This window comes from Somniosus microcephalus, chromosome 2 (genome assembly GCF_052327205.1).
Source record: "Somniosus microcephalus isolate GS21.2 chromosome 2, FLI_Smic_1.0, whole genome shotgun sequence".
Classification (NCBI taxonomy): Eukaryota; Metazoa; Chordata; class Chondrichthyes; order Squaliformes; family Somniosidae; genus Somniosus; species Somniosus microcephalus.
In genome coordinates, this window is record NC_140988.1 from 210,677,530 (window position 1) to 210,694,283 (window position 16,754).

At 46.5% G+C, this 16,754-nt stretch overlaps 1 protein-coding gene across 1 annotated transcript in view; it reads right to left on the minus strand.

The window, feature by feature from the left end:
* Positions 1 to 16,754, minus strand: part of LOC147123196 (uncharacterized) — a 90,962-nt gene that overhangs the window by 22,557 nt on the left and 51,651 nt on the right. The window contains exons 6-8 of the mRNA XM_085965614.1: positions 15,650 to 15,727; positions 15,470 to 15,553; positions 4,061 to 4,189 (exon numbers count right to left, since the gene is read on the minus strand). Coding sequence (XP_085821740.1) covers positions 4,061 to 4,189; positions 15,470 to 15,553; positions 15,650 to 15,727 — 291 coding nt within the window. The remainder of the gene's footprint in view (positions 1 to 4,060; positions 4,190 to 15,469; positions 15,554 to 15,649; positions 15,728 to 16,754) is intronic.

Here is a 16,754-nt window from a genome sequence, read left to right on the forward strand (position 1 = left end):
AATTTCTAGGCTTAGATGCTTTTCTGATGAGTTCCATCTCCTTGAGAAAACCATAAAAAGTCATTTAGTTAACATTCTCAGATTAAAAAGCATTTTGTACAATAGTCTGCATTGATAAAATATGACCATGTTTGTAGCTCAATTTTTCTATTTGAGAGTCTGTTTCTCCTTTACCGAGACTTACTTCTGCTTTGTATATATTCACCTCTATTTACTGACAACTGGGGTGTGGGGGGAGGTTCCGACTTTCCCCACTCAGCGGGAACAGAGCGGGTGAGCAGTTAAAATGGAGCAGCTCCATTTCTGGTTCTGTTCCCGCCGATTTCCAATTTTAACGCCATTGGTTTTGGTAGCAGATGAGGCGCCAACCGATTCAGGCAGGAGCCTTATGCATAAATAAAAATCGGTGTCCTATTACATCAAGAAAACAGCAACTTGCAGTTATATAGCAGCCTTGATGGAGTGAAAATCTTCCAAGGTGCTTCAACAACAACGACAACAACTTGCATTGATAGAGCCTCTTTAATGTAGTAAGTAGGCAAGTGGGCTAAATTCGATAAGGCCTGAAAACTGGTGCAGGGATCGCAATACGCGATCTGCCCTCGCCTGCTGAAAGTGGTGCAGGCAGCATGCAAAATGAACTGCCTGCTGATTAATGATTGAAGCAGAGAGCCCAGCGCTGAACGAGCGGCTAGTTGGCTCAGCGCTCAGTAGGGGGCCCAATATTGTGGGAAGTGTGATCCCTATTTAAAGATAGCCTGCAGTGCGATATGCAGTCTGCACTTCCTAAAGGGGAGGTGTTTTCTGAAAGAAGCATCTCATTGTTCGTGTAGCAAAGGAAAGTGGAATCTACATCTGGCTCAACAGGGCAGAGAAAGGGCACCTCAGTTCTCTGACGCAGCACTGGAGGCCTTTGTGCAGGGGGTCGAACAGAGGAGACAGGTCCTCTATACACAGGGGGGCAGGAGATACTCCAGACACACTATAAGAAGGCAGTGGGAGCAGATTGCTGAAGCCGAAAGAATTTTAATGACCTCACACGAGTGGTCAAGGTCAGGGAATGCATCTTCAAATGCCATATCCCACCAACTGCACCACAAGCCTCACAATGCACCACACTCCCATCACTGACCTACCAATAATCTCTAGCAATCACGACTCATACCTCACAATCATAGCTTCACCTCACCCTCGCACACTTACCACTGTTGCAAGCCTTACACCCACATCTCACCTTGCACACAATGCCAGCTATTAACTTATGACAGGCATATCACCCAAACACATTGCATGACACTCACTGACACACTTCCCTTTCTCTTGCAAGCCAAATTGGCGCATAACCGGTGCGAGCAGGAGCTATGGCTGCAGAACCTGACCAAGCTGGATGAGACAATGCTGGATATCATCGGAGGGGCCGTCCTGGGGCTGTAGAGATCAGCGAGGCTGAAAGCATTGATGATGATGGTATGATCATATCTAATCCTATTTCTCACATCCCACTTCCCCCGCATCCCACAATTTCTTCTAACTTACAAGCTGCTGATAGTGTAAGCATGCACATCTTGCCTTCCCCCTCCCCTCACCACAACCCGACCCTTGAGAACAAAAGAACTAGGAGCAGGAATAGGCCACTTGGCCCTTTGAGCCTGCTCCGCCATTCAATGGCTGATCTTGGGCTCAAAGCCACTTTCCTGCCCACTCCCCATAACCCTTCACTCCCTTATCTTGCAAAAATCTGTCCATTTCCACTTTAAATGTATTTAATGACCCAGCCTCCACAGCTCTCTGGGGCAGAGAATTCCACAGATTTACGACCCTCTGAGAGAAGAAATTCCTCCTCATCTCAGCTCTAAAAGGGCGACCCTTTATTCTGAAACTATGCCCCCAAGTTCTAGATTTCCCCTCGAGGGGAAACATCCTCTCTGCATCTACCTTGTCGAGCCCCCTCAGTATTTTATATGTTTCAATAAGATCACCTCTCATTCTTCTAAGTTCCAATGAGTATAGGCCGAACCTGCTCAACCATTCTTCATAAGTCAACCCCCTCATCTCAGGAATCAACCAAGTGACTCGTTCTCCTTTCAGATACCCAAGAACTCCAAACAGCTCTGGAAGAAGAACAAGAGGAAGAGAGTGATAGAGAAGAAGAGACACCCTCACTCGATCTTACACACCAGCTCAGAAAATGGCACCTTTAGTAGTATAGATCTGCACATGGTGAGTCACCGGGCACAGTGGCCTGCAGCCAGGGCAGGGGGAAAGGGTCGGGCACGTGCCCCCTACATGGAGGGCGAGGTCACACGTGTTCTGCAGCAGAGGAGTCAGATCAGGGTTCAATGGGGCGGCCTTCAGAAGAAGGGTGATGGGCATGCACACAGAAATGCTTGGTGCAATGGCAGGCCTGCCAAAGATCCTGTTGTCGCTGTCATGCAGCATGGAAGAGTCCAGCTCAAACCTTGCACAGGGCTTTGCGCGGAGCTTGGAGCCCATGATTTCCAGGATGGAAGTGATGGGCAACTACTTTGGAGCACTGTGGACCCAGCCATGATGTAGGGTCTGATGGGCGATGTCTCAGCTTCCATTGCAGCACAGGCGGATTCGACCCAATGTCGGAGTGCTGCAGTGGAAGCTCAGACTTCTGTCATGCAGGCTCAGCTTGCTGCCACGCAAGTACAGACTGTTGCCATTGTGGCTGTGTTTACCAGGAAAGGGGCTTGCAGGGTCTCACAGCAGTCCAGCAATCTGTCCTCTAACAGATTACTAGGATTGCTGAGGCACCACCCCAGGGAGTGCCAGTGGCTCCGTGGAGCACGAACCTGCTGTCCTCTCTCAGGATGGCAGCATTCGTACTCCCACCACTGCCACTCCGCCAGTGCCCTTGCTGTTGGCTGTCAGCCAGCCTGCCCAGACTGCAGCCACCCATGCCGAGGTGGTGCAGTCTACAGCCGGGCCTTCTATGCTCGGAGCTGCTCGAAGTCATTCTGAAAGGCCATCAGCTGTCTCGCCCACTGAATGTCAGCAGCCTTCCACCAGCTATGCTGCAGCCACTGGGGTAGCACTTCGTAGGAGCACTAGGACAGGCAAAGGCACATGAAAGACAGGCATTAAGGGAATGCGCAAGGGTGATTAGTTGACCTTGTTATGTAGTTTTGGAATTAATCATTTATAAATTATGTTTGGAATGTTTGTTTGGTGGTGGCTTTCATTTCAGCATTGTAGCAATAGGATGCGGTGATGTTCCGTGACAGAGGGATGGTAAGGTGGGGAAGTGTTGAGCAATGAGGATCTGGGGTTTCATTCAGGGGAACCGGAGTCTGGTGTTATCATACTCGGGCGAGGCCATCTGCACCTGTAAGCACAGGTACTTGTAGCTTTTTTGATTGGGGGTTTGGGCAGGGGGATTGGGGGTTGACCTGATCTACAGCTTCCTTTCTGCCTTCCATGATTCGTAAAGGCTGGTAACAGTGGCCTCATTTCCATCCATTTTCACAATCCTTTGTTTCAGGGAAAATGGATTGCAACTGAAAAAAATATATATATTTTGAAATAGAACGTTGCGATCCACTCAGCATTTTTAATATAAATTAGTCTTATCAGCTGGATGCAACTCAGTATCTCTCAGTAGTGCTGGTATCAGCTGTGGAACTAGTCTGCTTCCTGCAATAGATTAGATCCAACACAGAGGGACTCCTGAATGTTTTCGGTCTAGTACTAAGAATGCAGGACAACACAGGTGCCAAACACATTGCTATTTTATGCCACTTTGGGTTAAATGAGTTCAACATGCAAAAATCTGCTAGCTTTGACCCGTAGGGTCTGATCAGGGGCTGTGGGGCTGTGATTTCTCCATCCAAGTGCCACTCCTCACCGGGAGTGCTTATTCTGGGAATCTGCCCTTAAACTCCTTATTTCAGTAAAGTGAAGCAGTAGTAGGCCTGGATGAGCACTGAGATATTTTATAAACTCAGAGGGTTGTAAATCTTTGGAATTCTCTACCCCAAAGGGCTGTGGATGCTGAATCATTGAGTTTAAGGAAGATGTTCAATAGGTTAAATACCTGAAGGATGGTGCGGTGTTAACGAGGCTTCATTTACTGCAGGGTGAATGTTTGCATATTCATCTGCTGAAGCACCGTCACTGTTTTGTCGTTTTGAACTGTCGGGTGGTGGTGTAATGATATGAGCCCCTTCATAAAACAAAAGAATTGGTAATAATATATTTGTAATAATGAACTTCTCCCATCATTCAGGTTTGTGCACATTTAGGTATCCTTGCATCCCCTCCCCCAGTTACATGCATTAAGAAGGTTGTTCAAGTCTGGCTAATTTACACTGATATCTAATCATGGGCCGGGAGTTTCCTCGGAGCTGTTCCCGCTGTAACTTTGCAAGAAGTGCGGCAGAGATTTAATTTACTTATTGAGAGATATTAAACATAAAGATGATCTGCAACAAGTACGTATTTTGAAATATTTCTGTTTCCCAAACTTGGGTCAGTTGGGAGCATTCACGCCTCCAATCCAGAAGGTTGCGGGTTGATAATCCCACCTCAGGACTTGAGCAGATAATCTAAAATGACACTCCAGTGCAGTGCAGAGGGAGTGCTGCATTGTCAGAGGCGACGCACTTTAGACAAGACTTTAAACCAAGGCTCCATCTGCACAATCAGGTGGACATTAAAGATCCCATGGCACCAGCCACATAAATACTGTGGCAACAAGAGCAAGTCAGAGACTAGGGGGTCGATTTTCAGTGTGCCGTGAGGCGGGCTTTTAGGCGTGCGGGGGGCTAAAATCCCGAATTCGGGGGTCCCGACACCATCCCGCCCAAAACCCGCCTCCACGCAAGTTTCAAAGAAGGCGGGTACCCACCCCGCACTGGGACCCGCCGACCCGAGGCGGGAAGGGATTAGTGCCAATTAACCGCCTGTTAACAGGTAGTTAACAGGCAGTTTTTAGCCTAATCCCTATTTTGAGGGGTGTCGTGTAGGATTCCCGACGGCTCCAAACCACGCCAGGTTAGAGCAGGCGGGCCGTCGGTTTGAAGGACTTGGAGGGGTCGCGATATCGGTGTTCAGGTGAGTGATGGGTGCATGAGTGCAAAGGTAAGTGTGTTTCGTGTGTTTAAAGTGTGTAAAGAAGTTTAAATTACCTGTACTTACCTTAACAGCCTTTCTTCCTCTAGGTTTCAGGAGTCCATCACTCAGCCGGCACTGAAAGCAAAATGGCTGCGAGCTGTCAAAAGCGACAGCCTTCAGCTTTCATTGCCGGTGAGAGTTTTAACTGAGTCTGTGTAGAAGGACTCAGGTTAGAAGTCAGACTGTCAGTGTTTGACAGCTTCAAACAGCTGTGAAACACTGATATTTCATCTGTCAAGACCTCTTGACAGATGAAATTTCAGTCTGTGACATCACCTGTTGCCGGGTGGCCCTTAATTGGCCTGCTGAGCCCGCTGGGCGGGCTCAACAAGGCCAATCAATGGAAAATCGCGTGGATTGGCCGGCCGTCGGTGTAGGCGGGACTAAAACCCAAAAGTTGTAGTCCCACCTCCTTCCCGACAGCTTAATGAAAATCGACCCCTAGGTATTCTGCGGCGAGTGTCTCGCCTCTTGACTCCCCAAAGCCTTTCCACCATCTACAAGGTACAAGTAAGGAGTGTGATGGAATACTCTCCACTTGCCTGGATGAGTGCAGCTCCAACAACACTCAAGAAGCTCGACACCACCTAGGACAAAGCAGCCCGCTTGACTGGCACCCCATCCACCACCATAAACATTCACTCCCTCCACCACCGGTGCACCGTGGCTGCAGTGTGTACCATCTACAAGATGCACTGCAGCAACTCGCCAAGGCTTCTTCGGCAGCACCTCCCAAACCCGCAACCTCTACTACCTAGAAGGACAAGGGCAGCAGGCGCATGGGAACACCACCACCTCCAAGTTCCCCTCCAAGTCACACACCATCCTCACTTGGAAGTATATCACCGATCCTTCATCGTCACTGGGTCAAAATCCTGGAACTCCCTCCCAAACAGCACTGTGGGAATACCTTCACCACACAGACTGCAGCGTTGTTATAGTATCACATCGTTAAATGGAACTACTTTGGTATGGAACTACTTTGGTATGGTGTAGTTATATTGCTATGTGGCACAGTGCAGCGTCGGACATCTTGTATCACTCCGCACCATGCGGCAAGACAGAAACAAAGCAGAAATACAGCTAGTAAAAGCAGTAACTAAAATGAGCTAAAAGTGTCTGTATTATTTATAGTAAAAGAACACAAGGAGACACAACATGGTGGCAGTGATATAAGTGAGTAAAAAATTGTGCTATCCGAACTACGAATAAGACGAATAGTGATTTTATGAGCTGATTGTGAGTGCCGATGTCTGCGGTGATTTGAGAGTGAATCATACGGGAAACTAAAATGATGACTGTGCAAATGCAACCCCTCATGAACTGGGAAGCCGACGATATAGTAGAAGCATTCCGCAAGTTCAAACAGAAATGTGAGCTTACATTGAAAAGCTTCCTGAAGGGCGCTACCAACGAGGAAAAGGTTAGTTACATTCTGTTGTGGACAGGAGAAAAAGTTCTAGATTTATATAATAGCTGGAGTTTGACTGAAGACGAAAAGGAAAACCCTGCGACAATTTTTGATAAATTCAGCAACCATCTAGAGCCTAAATCCAATTACCGTATACACAGATACAAATTCCAGAGTCTAAGACAGGAACCCGGTGAAACAGCTGACAATTTCCTAACAAGGCTGAGAAATGAAGCCAGCAAGTGTAAATTTAAGGAAATGGAAGAAAGGTTGTGGACCAGCTAATATGGGGGTCAGCGCATGTAGAGGTACAAAAAGCCCTGATAGGAAAAGAAAAGCTCGAAATAACAGAGGCTGTAGATACTGCGAGAGCTCATGAAGCAGCAAATGAAAACGTTGATTTCTCAAACGGCTGACATGCGGACGGCTTCTGAGACGGACAACAGAGTGGATGCAGTGAGAGAAAAGTACAACACACAAAGACATGCACATGACAATGGGGGAAACATGTGCAGAAATTGTGGAAGACCACACGATTACACAGGCAAGAGGAAATGTCCAGCATATGGAACAAGCTGCAATGCATGTGGCAAACTAAACCACTGGGAAAAGAGGTGTAGAACGAAGAAAGGAGGAACATACATCAGAAACAAAGGCGGACAGCAGAACCAGAGAAAGAAACACAATATCCATGCCATGGATGAGCAGGATGATGATGATGATCACGACAATGCACTAAACATCGAAACCATAATGATACAGCTTCACGAGATGTCCAGAGCGGAAAATACTCCGAGGAGAGAATTGCACACCATCATCCAAATCAAAAAAAAAAATCAAAGGTCGGCCCAAAACCATCAACTTAAAGTTGAAGCTGGACACAGGGGCTCAGAGCAACATTCTCCCATTGAGACTGTACCAGCAGATCTTTCCCGAAAACCTGAGAGAAGATGGCTACCCAAAAAACAGTTGTTTAAAGGCAAGTAATGTCACGCTGAGAGCATACGGGGGGAGTGAGATTAAACAACTCGGAATAACCTTTATCAAATGGACACATAAAAGAAAGAACATCAACTGCATGTTCTATGTCACCGACACTGAGGGGCCAGCGATCCTGGGATTAAACAGCTGCGAGAAGTTGAGATTGATCTCAGTGCATCACGAGCTGACGGAAACACCACTGAAGATAGACAGCAACACCCCACTGGAGAACCGCCCACAAATCAAGAGTAAAAAAAACTTGATAGACATGTATCCGGAATGTTTCGATGATACAGTGGGATGTTTCGGAGATTTCCAATACCACATCACCATTGATCCAGAGGTAAAGCCCGTTATCCATGCTCCACGAAAAGTACCCATCGAGCTGAAGACAAAGCTTGAAAGAGAGCTAAAGGAGATGGAAGAAAAGGGAGTGATCGTAAAGGTCACTGAACCCACAGACTGGGTAAACTCAATTGTGGTACGAGAAAAGCCAAACGGGCATCTCAGAATATGTTTGGACCCCAAAGATCTAAACCAGGCGATAAAGAGGGACCACAATCCCACCCCAACGCTAGAGGAGATTATGCCATCACTGGCAGGAGCCAAGGTTTTCTCAAAACTAGATGCCAGAAATGGATATTGGAACGTGAAGTTGGATGAGGAATCAACAACACTGACAACATTCAACACACCATTTGGGCGTTACAAATTCCTGCGGCTACCATTCGGGTTAAAGGTCAGTCAAGATATCTTTCAACAGAAAATAGACAAGACATACAGAGGCTGTGAAGGAGTTATAGGAATAGCTGATGATATTCAGATCTATGGAGCAGATGAAAGAGACCATGACATGCACCTACATGAGGCCATGGAGAGTACCAGGAAGGCTGGCATCAAGTTAAATGCAGATAAGTGCATAGTTAAAGCCAAGGAATGCCAATTCTTCAGCATGATTTATACACCAGAGGGAGTCAAGCCAAATCCAGAGAAGATTGCGGCGATTGCTGAAATGAAACCACCCAAAGACAAGAGAGCTGAGGAGTTACCTCGGCTTGGTCCAATACATGAGTTCTTTCATCCCACACATGTCGGAACATACAACAAATCTCAGAGAGCTATTGAAAGAAGACGCCGAATACCAGTGGTCTGAATCACACGAAAGGAATTTCAAACAACTTAAAGAACTGTTGTGCAAAGAAACAAGTCTGTCATATTATGACAGAAGAAAACCAGTCTCTCTGCAAGTAGACGCTTCTACCAGAGGACTAGGGGCAGCTCTGGTGCAGGAAGGAAAGCCGATAGCTTTCGCATCAAAGGCCTTGACATCAGCCGAGACGAGATACGCCAACATAGAAAGAGAACTATTAGCAGTAGTGTACGGATGCGAGAAATTGCATACATACCTATATGGCAGGCGATTTACAATAGAGAGTGACCATCGTCCACTAGAACAGATCTATAAGAAGAATCTGTGCAAAGCGCCTGCAAGACTGCAAAGACTACTTCTAAGGATCCAAAGCTATGACTTCACGCTTAAATATAAGCCAGGAAAAGAAATGGTGCTAGCAGATGCGTTGTCTCGATTGTCACCATATGAGAAACACGAGGTGGAGGGCCTAACAGTAAAAATCCACCACCTAGTGAATGTTACCCCTACAAAGCTCAGTCAAATCAGAGATGAGACTAGCAAAGATGAGGAATTGCAACTACTCACACAACAAGTAATACAGGGGTGGCCGGAGAGAATCCAGCAGGTACAGGCGACAATTCGTCAATACTGGACGATTAAAGACGATATTGCAGTAGAAGACAGTATTCTTCTTGCTGGATCGAGGCTCATCGTGCCAAAGACGATGCAGACACAACTTCTCCATCTCATACATGAAGGCCACATGGGAATGGAGAAATGCAAGCTGAGAGCCAGATCAGCTGTATACTGGATAGGCATGTACAAAAATATCGAACAGATGGTCTCTGCATGTGGTATATGCCAGAAATACACAACAGAAAGAGGAGATGATACCTAGTGAAATACCGTCAAGACCATGGCACACTGTTGGGGCAGATCTCTTCATGTGCAATCAAGAATGGTATTTCATAGTGGCAGATTACTATTCCAAGTTTTCTTTTGTGAGAAGGATGAAAGACTTGAGAGCCACAACTACCACCAAGATTGCAAAGAGCTCGTTTGCTGAACAAGGAATCCCGGAAAAGGTAATCTGTGACAATGGAACCCAGTTCACATCGAGTGAATTCAGAGCTCTGGCAGAAAAGTATGGGTTCAAAATAGTAACCTCATCCCCACGTTTCCCAAGGGGACACGGGTTCATCGAAAGACAGATCCAGACTGTCAAGAGAACTCTCATCAAAAGTAGTGAGATGGGGGAAGACCAAGACCTTACCCTCCTATCACTCAGATCAACACCACTGAAAGCAGACATGAAATCACCTGCGGAATTGCTGAATGGGAGGAAGTTTAAGACGACACTACCAGCAAAAATACACCCTCCCCAGGACCAGGAGGACTTCAGACAAAAGCTGGCAGAAGCACAAATCATAGGAAGCTAACATTACGATAAACATGCAAAGATGCTACCAGAATTGCTGAATGGACAATCAGTGCATGTGCAAGACCCGGTGTTGAAAACCTGGAATCCAGCCAAGGTCATTGGAAAAGCTGATACTCCAAGATCCTACTTCGTAGAGACTGAACCTGGTAACCAATACAGATGGAACAGACTCCACATCAGACCTTCACCTGAACTGGATAAGCAGCAGACAACATCAGCAACATTGACAACACCAGCTACCACAAGCAGTACAACACCAGAAACAAGCGCTACAAATCAAACAACCACAAGCATGCACACTCCAACTCCAAAGGCGACAGCAACAACAACGAGAGCGGAACACACCAAAACACCGCAGAGAGGAATGGTCACCACCAAATCCACAAGATGGAGGGACAACATCCAACCACCTGAGCGATATTGCGAATAAAAAAAAAACTCACAATTCTTTGTAGTTGATAATAGTTTAGATATAATGGCCTAGAAATTCACTAGCCTTAGCGCCGCTTTTGAGGCGCTAGAGGGACTAGCGCCAGAGTTATGGCCAGTTGAAAAATTCCCTGGGGCCCTAAAGCGGCGTTGCACCGGTAGCGCTGCGCCGGCACCGATGACGTCATCGGTGTGCGCAGCGTCCCGGTTGCCATGCCGACGGGCCCCAGCGCCGAAATTCAGTTGCGGCCGCCTCGCCCGTGGCAGCCACAACTAAGACTCTGGCAACAGAGTCCAACATGTGTTTGCGCCGGCGCATTAAAGGCCCCGCAGCGGCCGGCCGCTTTCCCGCCGGCCGCCTGCCCGCAGCTCCCTCCCCGGACTTCTCCCCCCCCCCCCGGAACAGATGCAAGCCCGGCACTTGTCCGAGGTGCCGGGCTCATTTTTAAACAGATTTGCGCGGGCCGCGGCCGGGTGCAGGCAGCTCCTCCTTAACGGAAGGAGGAGGCCTGCACTTCCCCAGCCTGCCGCACCGCATCGGGTGCCGCAGCGCTGGAATTGCGGCGCTAAACGGCAGTTAGCGCCCTTTTCCTGGCGCTAAGACCCTTCAGTAGCGCCGGCAGCCGTTTGGGTGCGGCGCTACTGAATTTTTGGCGCGCGCAGGGGGACTTAGCGCCGGCACTAACTTCCGGCGCTAAAGCCCTGGCTAAGCCAAAACCCAATTTCTAGGCCAATATTTGTTAATTTAAATTGTTAAATTTCACGTTTTAGTTTTTTGAGAAAGAGGGATGTTACATTGTTATAGTATCACATCATTAAATGGAACTACTTTGGTATGGAACTACTTTGGTATGGTGTAGTTATATTGCTATGTGGCACACTGTGCACGGGCAGTGCACAGTGCAGCGTCGGACATCTTGTATCACTCCGCACCATGCGGCAAGACAGAAACAAAGCAGAAATACAGCTAGTAAAAGCAGTAACTAAAATGAGCTAAAAGTGTCTATTATTTATAGTAAAAGAACACAAGGAGACAACACAGCGGTTGAAGGCGGCGGCTCACCACCACCTTCTCAAGGGCAACTGGGGATGGGCAATAAATGCTGGCCTTGCCAGCGAGGCCCACATCCCATGAACGAATAAAAGAAAAAAAATTTGGGTACGGTAACAGGTTTGTTATGATACAGGACTAATAATCCAGAGGCCTGGATTAATGTAAAGGATCCCCTTGGAATGAGTGACCATAGCATGGTTGAATTCCATATTCAATTAGAGGGTGAGAAGGTTGGATCTCAAACAAGCGTGCTAAGCTTAAATAAAGGAGACTATGAAGGTATGAGAGCAATTGAGTAGAGTGGATTGGGAAAATAGATTAAAGGGTAAGACGATACATGATCAGTGGTGTACATTCAAGGAGTTATTTTACAACTTCCAAAAAAAAATATTCCACTGAGAAGAAAAGGGTGTAAAAGAAAAGACAGCCATCCGTGGCTAAGTAAAGAAATTAAGGATAGTATTCGACTAAAAACAAGGGCATATAAGGTAGCCAAATCTAGTGGGAGGATAGAGGATTGGGGAAACTTTAAAAGACAGCAAAAAATAACAAAAAGATTGATTAAGAAAGGGAAGATAGATTATGAAAGTAAATTAGCAAAAAATATAAAAACAGATAGTAAGAGTTTTTATAGTTATATAAAAAGAAAAAGGGTGGCTAAAGTAAATGTTGGTCCCTTAGAGGATGAGACCGGGAAATTAATGGTGGGAAATATGGAGATGGCAAAAACACTGAATGAATATTTTACATCAGTCTTTACAGTAGAAGACACTAAGAATATCCCAACACTGGACAAACAGGGGGCTAAAGGGGGGGGAGGAGCTAAACACGATCAAAATCACTAAGGAAGTGGTACTCGGTAAAATAATGGGACTCAAGGCGGATAAATCACCTGCACCTGATGGCTTACATCCTAGGGTCTTGAGGGAAGTGGCGGTAGGGATTGTGGATGCATTGGTAATAATTTTCCAAAACTCCCTGGACTCGGCAAAGGTCCCGGCAGACTGGAAAACTGCTAATGTAACACCCTTATTTAAAAAGGGCAGTAGACAGAAGGCTGGAAACTATAGACCGGTTAGCCTAACATCTGTGGTAGGTAAAATTTTGGAGTCCATTATTAAGGAGACAGTAACAGGACATTTGGATAATCATAATTTAATAGGACAAAGTCAGCATGGTTTTATGAAGGGGAAGTCATGTTTGACAAATTTGCTGGAGTTCTTTGAGGAAGTAACGTATAGGGTGGATAAAGGGGAACCAGTGGACATAGTGTATTTAGACTTCCAAAAGGCATTTGACAAGGTGGCACACAAAAGATTATTGCTTAAGATAAAAAATCACGGGATTGGGGGTAATATTCTGGCATGGATAGAGGATTGGCTATCTAACAGAAGGCAGAGAGTTGGGATAAATGGTTCATTCTCAGACTGGCAATCAGTAACTAGTGGTGTTCCGCAGGGGTCAGTGCTGGGTCCCCAACTCTTTACAATCTATATTAACGATTTGGAGGAGGGGACCGAGTGTAACATATCAAAGTTTGCAGATGATACTAAGATGGGAGGGAAAGTAGTGAGTGAGGAGGACATAAAAAACCTGCAAGGGGACATTGACAGGCTAAGTATGTGGGCAGAGATTTGGCAGATGGAATACAATACTGGAAAGTGTGAGGTTATGCACTTTGGCAGGAAAAATCGTAGAGCAAGTTATTATCTTAATGGCAAGAAACTGGAAAGTACTGAAGTACAAAGGGATCTGGGGGTCCTGGTGCACGAAACTCAAAAGGTTAGTATGCAGGTGCAGCAAGTGATTAAGAAGGCCAATGGAATGTTGGCTTTCATTGCTAGGGGGATGGAATATAAAAATAGGGAGGTATTGCTTCAGTTGTACAAGGTATTGGTGAGGCCGCACCTGGAATACTGCGTACAGTTTTGGTGTCCATACTTAAGAAAGGACATACTTGCTCTCGAGTCAGTACAAAGAAGGTTCACTCGGTTAATCCCGGGGATGAGGGGATGGACATATGAGGAGAGGTTGAGTAGATTGGGACTCTACTCATTGGAGTTCAGAAGAATGAGAGGCGATCTTATTGAAACATATAAGATTGTGAAGGGGTCGGATCGGGTGGATGCGGGGAAGATGTTCCCGATGATGGGTGAAACTAGAACTAGGGGGCATAGTCTTAGAATAAGGGGCTGCTCTTTCAAAACTGAGATGAGGAGGAACTACTTCACTCAGAGGGTGGTAGGTCCATGGAATATGCTGCCCCAAAAAGCTGTAGAAGCTACATCATTACATAAATTTAAAACAGAAATAGACAGTTTCCTAGAAGTAAAGGGAATTAAGGATTACGGGGAGCGGGCAGGAATTTGGACATGAGTCTAGGTTTGGATCGGTCATGGCCCTGTGGGTAGCGGAGCGGGCCCAGGGGCCGTGTAGCCTGATCCTGCTCCTATTTCGTGTGTCTAATTCTGTTAGATTCAGGAGATGGTTCTGTGATAGTGGATTGGCAGTTAGGATCAGATCAGCCATGATCTTATTGAATGGCGGAGCAGGCTCGAGGGGTCGATTGGCCTACTCCTGCTCCTATTTCTTATGTTCTTAATGTGTTCAAATCCCACCATGGCAGCTGGGAAATTTAAACTGCATTAGTTAAATGAATCTAGAATAAAAAGCTAGTGTCAGTAATGGTGACCATGGGCTAGATTTTCATGGGGAAGGTGGGTTGGGGGAGGGAAGGCTCTGATGCGGGCGGGAAACCCAGGAGAACAAATTTCCCACAGGTCCGGCTGACTTTAACGGCAGCGTCTGATTTGCATCTGAAGCCTCTGTTTCTCACCTGCAGCCAGCCAGGTGGAGAGGCTGGCTGGCTCCGGCTGTGTAGGCCTGAGGCACTAGGCCGCACAGAGGAAGGAGGGATTGGGTGTGGCCAGTATCAGCCTCTGGAGGATCGACAGAGAGACAAGGAAGATCTGAGGATTGGGGAGGCGGGGGGGGGGGGGGGGGGAAACAAGGAAGATCAGGGTCTCTGAAGGAATGGGAGGAGGTGGAAACAAGGAAGATAGGGACCTCGAGAGGATCGGTGTGGGGGAGGAAGTTCAGGGCCGACCACCGGAGGATCGTGGTGCTCCCTCCCACTCCATTCACTGCTCAGACTCTGGTCTTTTGTGCATCCCTCCTCCCTTCGATCCACCATTAGTGATAGAGCTTTGTCTGAAACCCCCACCATAAACCTTTCACCTCCCTGCCGGACTTTAAAACTGATATTCTTATAGGTGCTGGTAGTGGCTGAGGTGCTTCTTAAAGTTTTACCACCATGTTAATGCAAAAACAAGGAGAAGTGCCTTTTAATATTTATCTAGAACTTAGACCTGATCCCTGGTTGTCTAATTGTTTGGGGTGGCGGTGGGCGGAGCTATGCATCTTCAATGTGCAGATGAATCTATCACATCCCTGGTAGTCTGGTGGAGGGGAGAAATACTGTGGGGAAGGGATTACATGGCCTCCTGGTGTCTGCTGTCTCTATCTGCAGTCTGCTGAAGTTGCTTAGCTAGCACAGGGTAGCTTTTTCACCCATGTCAGGATGCACATGGCCCACAAGTCTCAAATGGTAGATGTTGATGTCCTTACAACTTAAAGCCAGTCTGTAGCCTTACTATAAGAAAACAATTGTGCAACAACTGCATACATTTGGACTGAATACTAAGTATGGATATAACTTCCTGGCGGTTTAGAGGAGAACATCTCCTTCCTGGCTGATGCAACTGGTGTGGGTTATAATTTGGATCTCAAAATCCCAGTCTGAATTTTTTGGACCCATTTTTTGGAGTACATAAAATTTATCCAAATATATCTTTCTAGGATGAGCTCATACAATGGAAATACCTTCATTATTGAACAGATGAATTCCATGTTCAGATGGATTCTTGCTTCTTTGTGGCACCGAGGAATATGTGGCACAGGCCATTTCTGCGGAATACAGTGCATATGTAACACATTCAGAATAACATCTTGGACACTGTTCAGAAATCATTCATAAAGAGTCCATTTTACTTGTTAAAATACCTTCATTATTGGATGGAGCATTTTCATGTTCAAGTATTATAGACAGCTTTATATGTTTTTCTGATGAGTTCCTATCCCCTTGAGAAAACCATAAAAAGTAAATTAGTTAACATTTTGCACAATAGTCTGCATTAAGAAAAATATGACCATGTTTGTAGCTCCATTTTTCTATTTTAGAGTCTGTTTCTCCTTTAGCAAGACTTACTTCTGCTTTGTATATATTCACCTCTATTTACTGACAACTGGGGTGTGGGGGGGAAGGTTCCGACTTTCCCCACTCGGCGGGAACAGAGAGGGTGAGCAGTTAAAATGAAGCAGCTCCATTTCCGGTTCTGTTCCCGCCGATTTCCAATTTTAACGCCGTTGGTTTTGGTAGCAGATGAGGCGCCAACCGGATTCAGGCAGGAGCCTTATGCATAAATAAAAATCGGGGTCCTATTACATCAAGAAAACAGCAACTTGCAGTTATATAGCAGCCTTGATGGAGTGAAAATATTCCAAGATGCTTCAACAACAACAACAATGTGCATTGATAGAGCCTCTTTAATGTAGTAAGTGGGCTAAATTCGACAATGCCCAAAAACGGGTGCAGGGATCGCAATACGCGATCTGCCCTCGCCTGCAGGAAGTAGTGCAGGCAGCATGCAAAATTAACTGCCTGCTGATTAATATGATTGAAGCAGAGAGCCCAGCGCTGAACGAGCTGCTGGTTGGCTCAGCTGTCAGCAGGGGACCGAATATTGTGGGAAGTGTGATCCCTATTTAAAGATAGCCTGCAGTGTGATAAGCAGTCTGCACTTCTTAAAGGGGAGGTGTTTTCTGAAAAAAGCATCTCATTGTTCGTGTAGCAAATGAAAGTGGAGTCTACATCTAGCTCAACAGGGCAGAGAAAGGGCACCTCAGTTCTCTGACGCAGCACTGGAGGCCTTTGTGCAGGGGGTCGAACAGAGGAGACAGGTCCTCTATACACAGGGGGGCAGGAGACACTCCAGACACACTATAAGGCAGCGGGAGCAGATTGCTGAAGTGGTCAGTGCCACCAATCCTTCCCGCAGGACCTGGTTGCTGAAGCCGAAAGAATTTTAATGGCCTTACACAAGTGGTC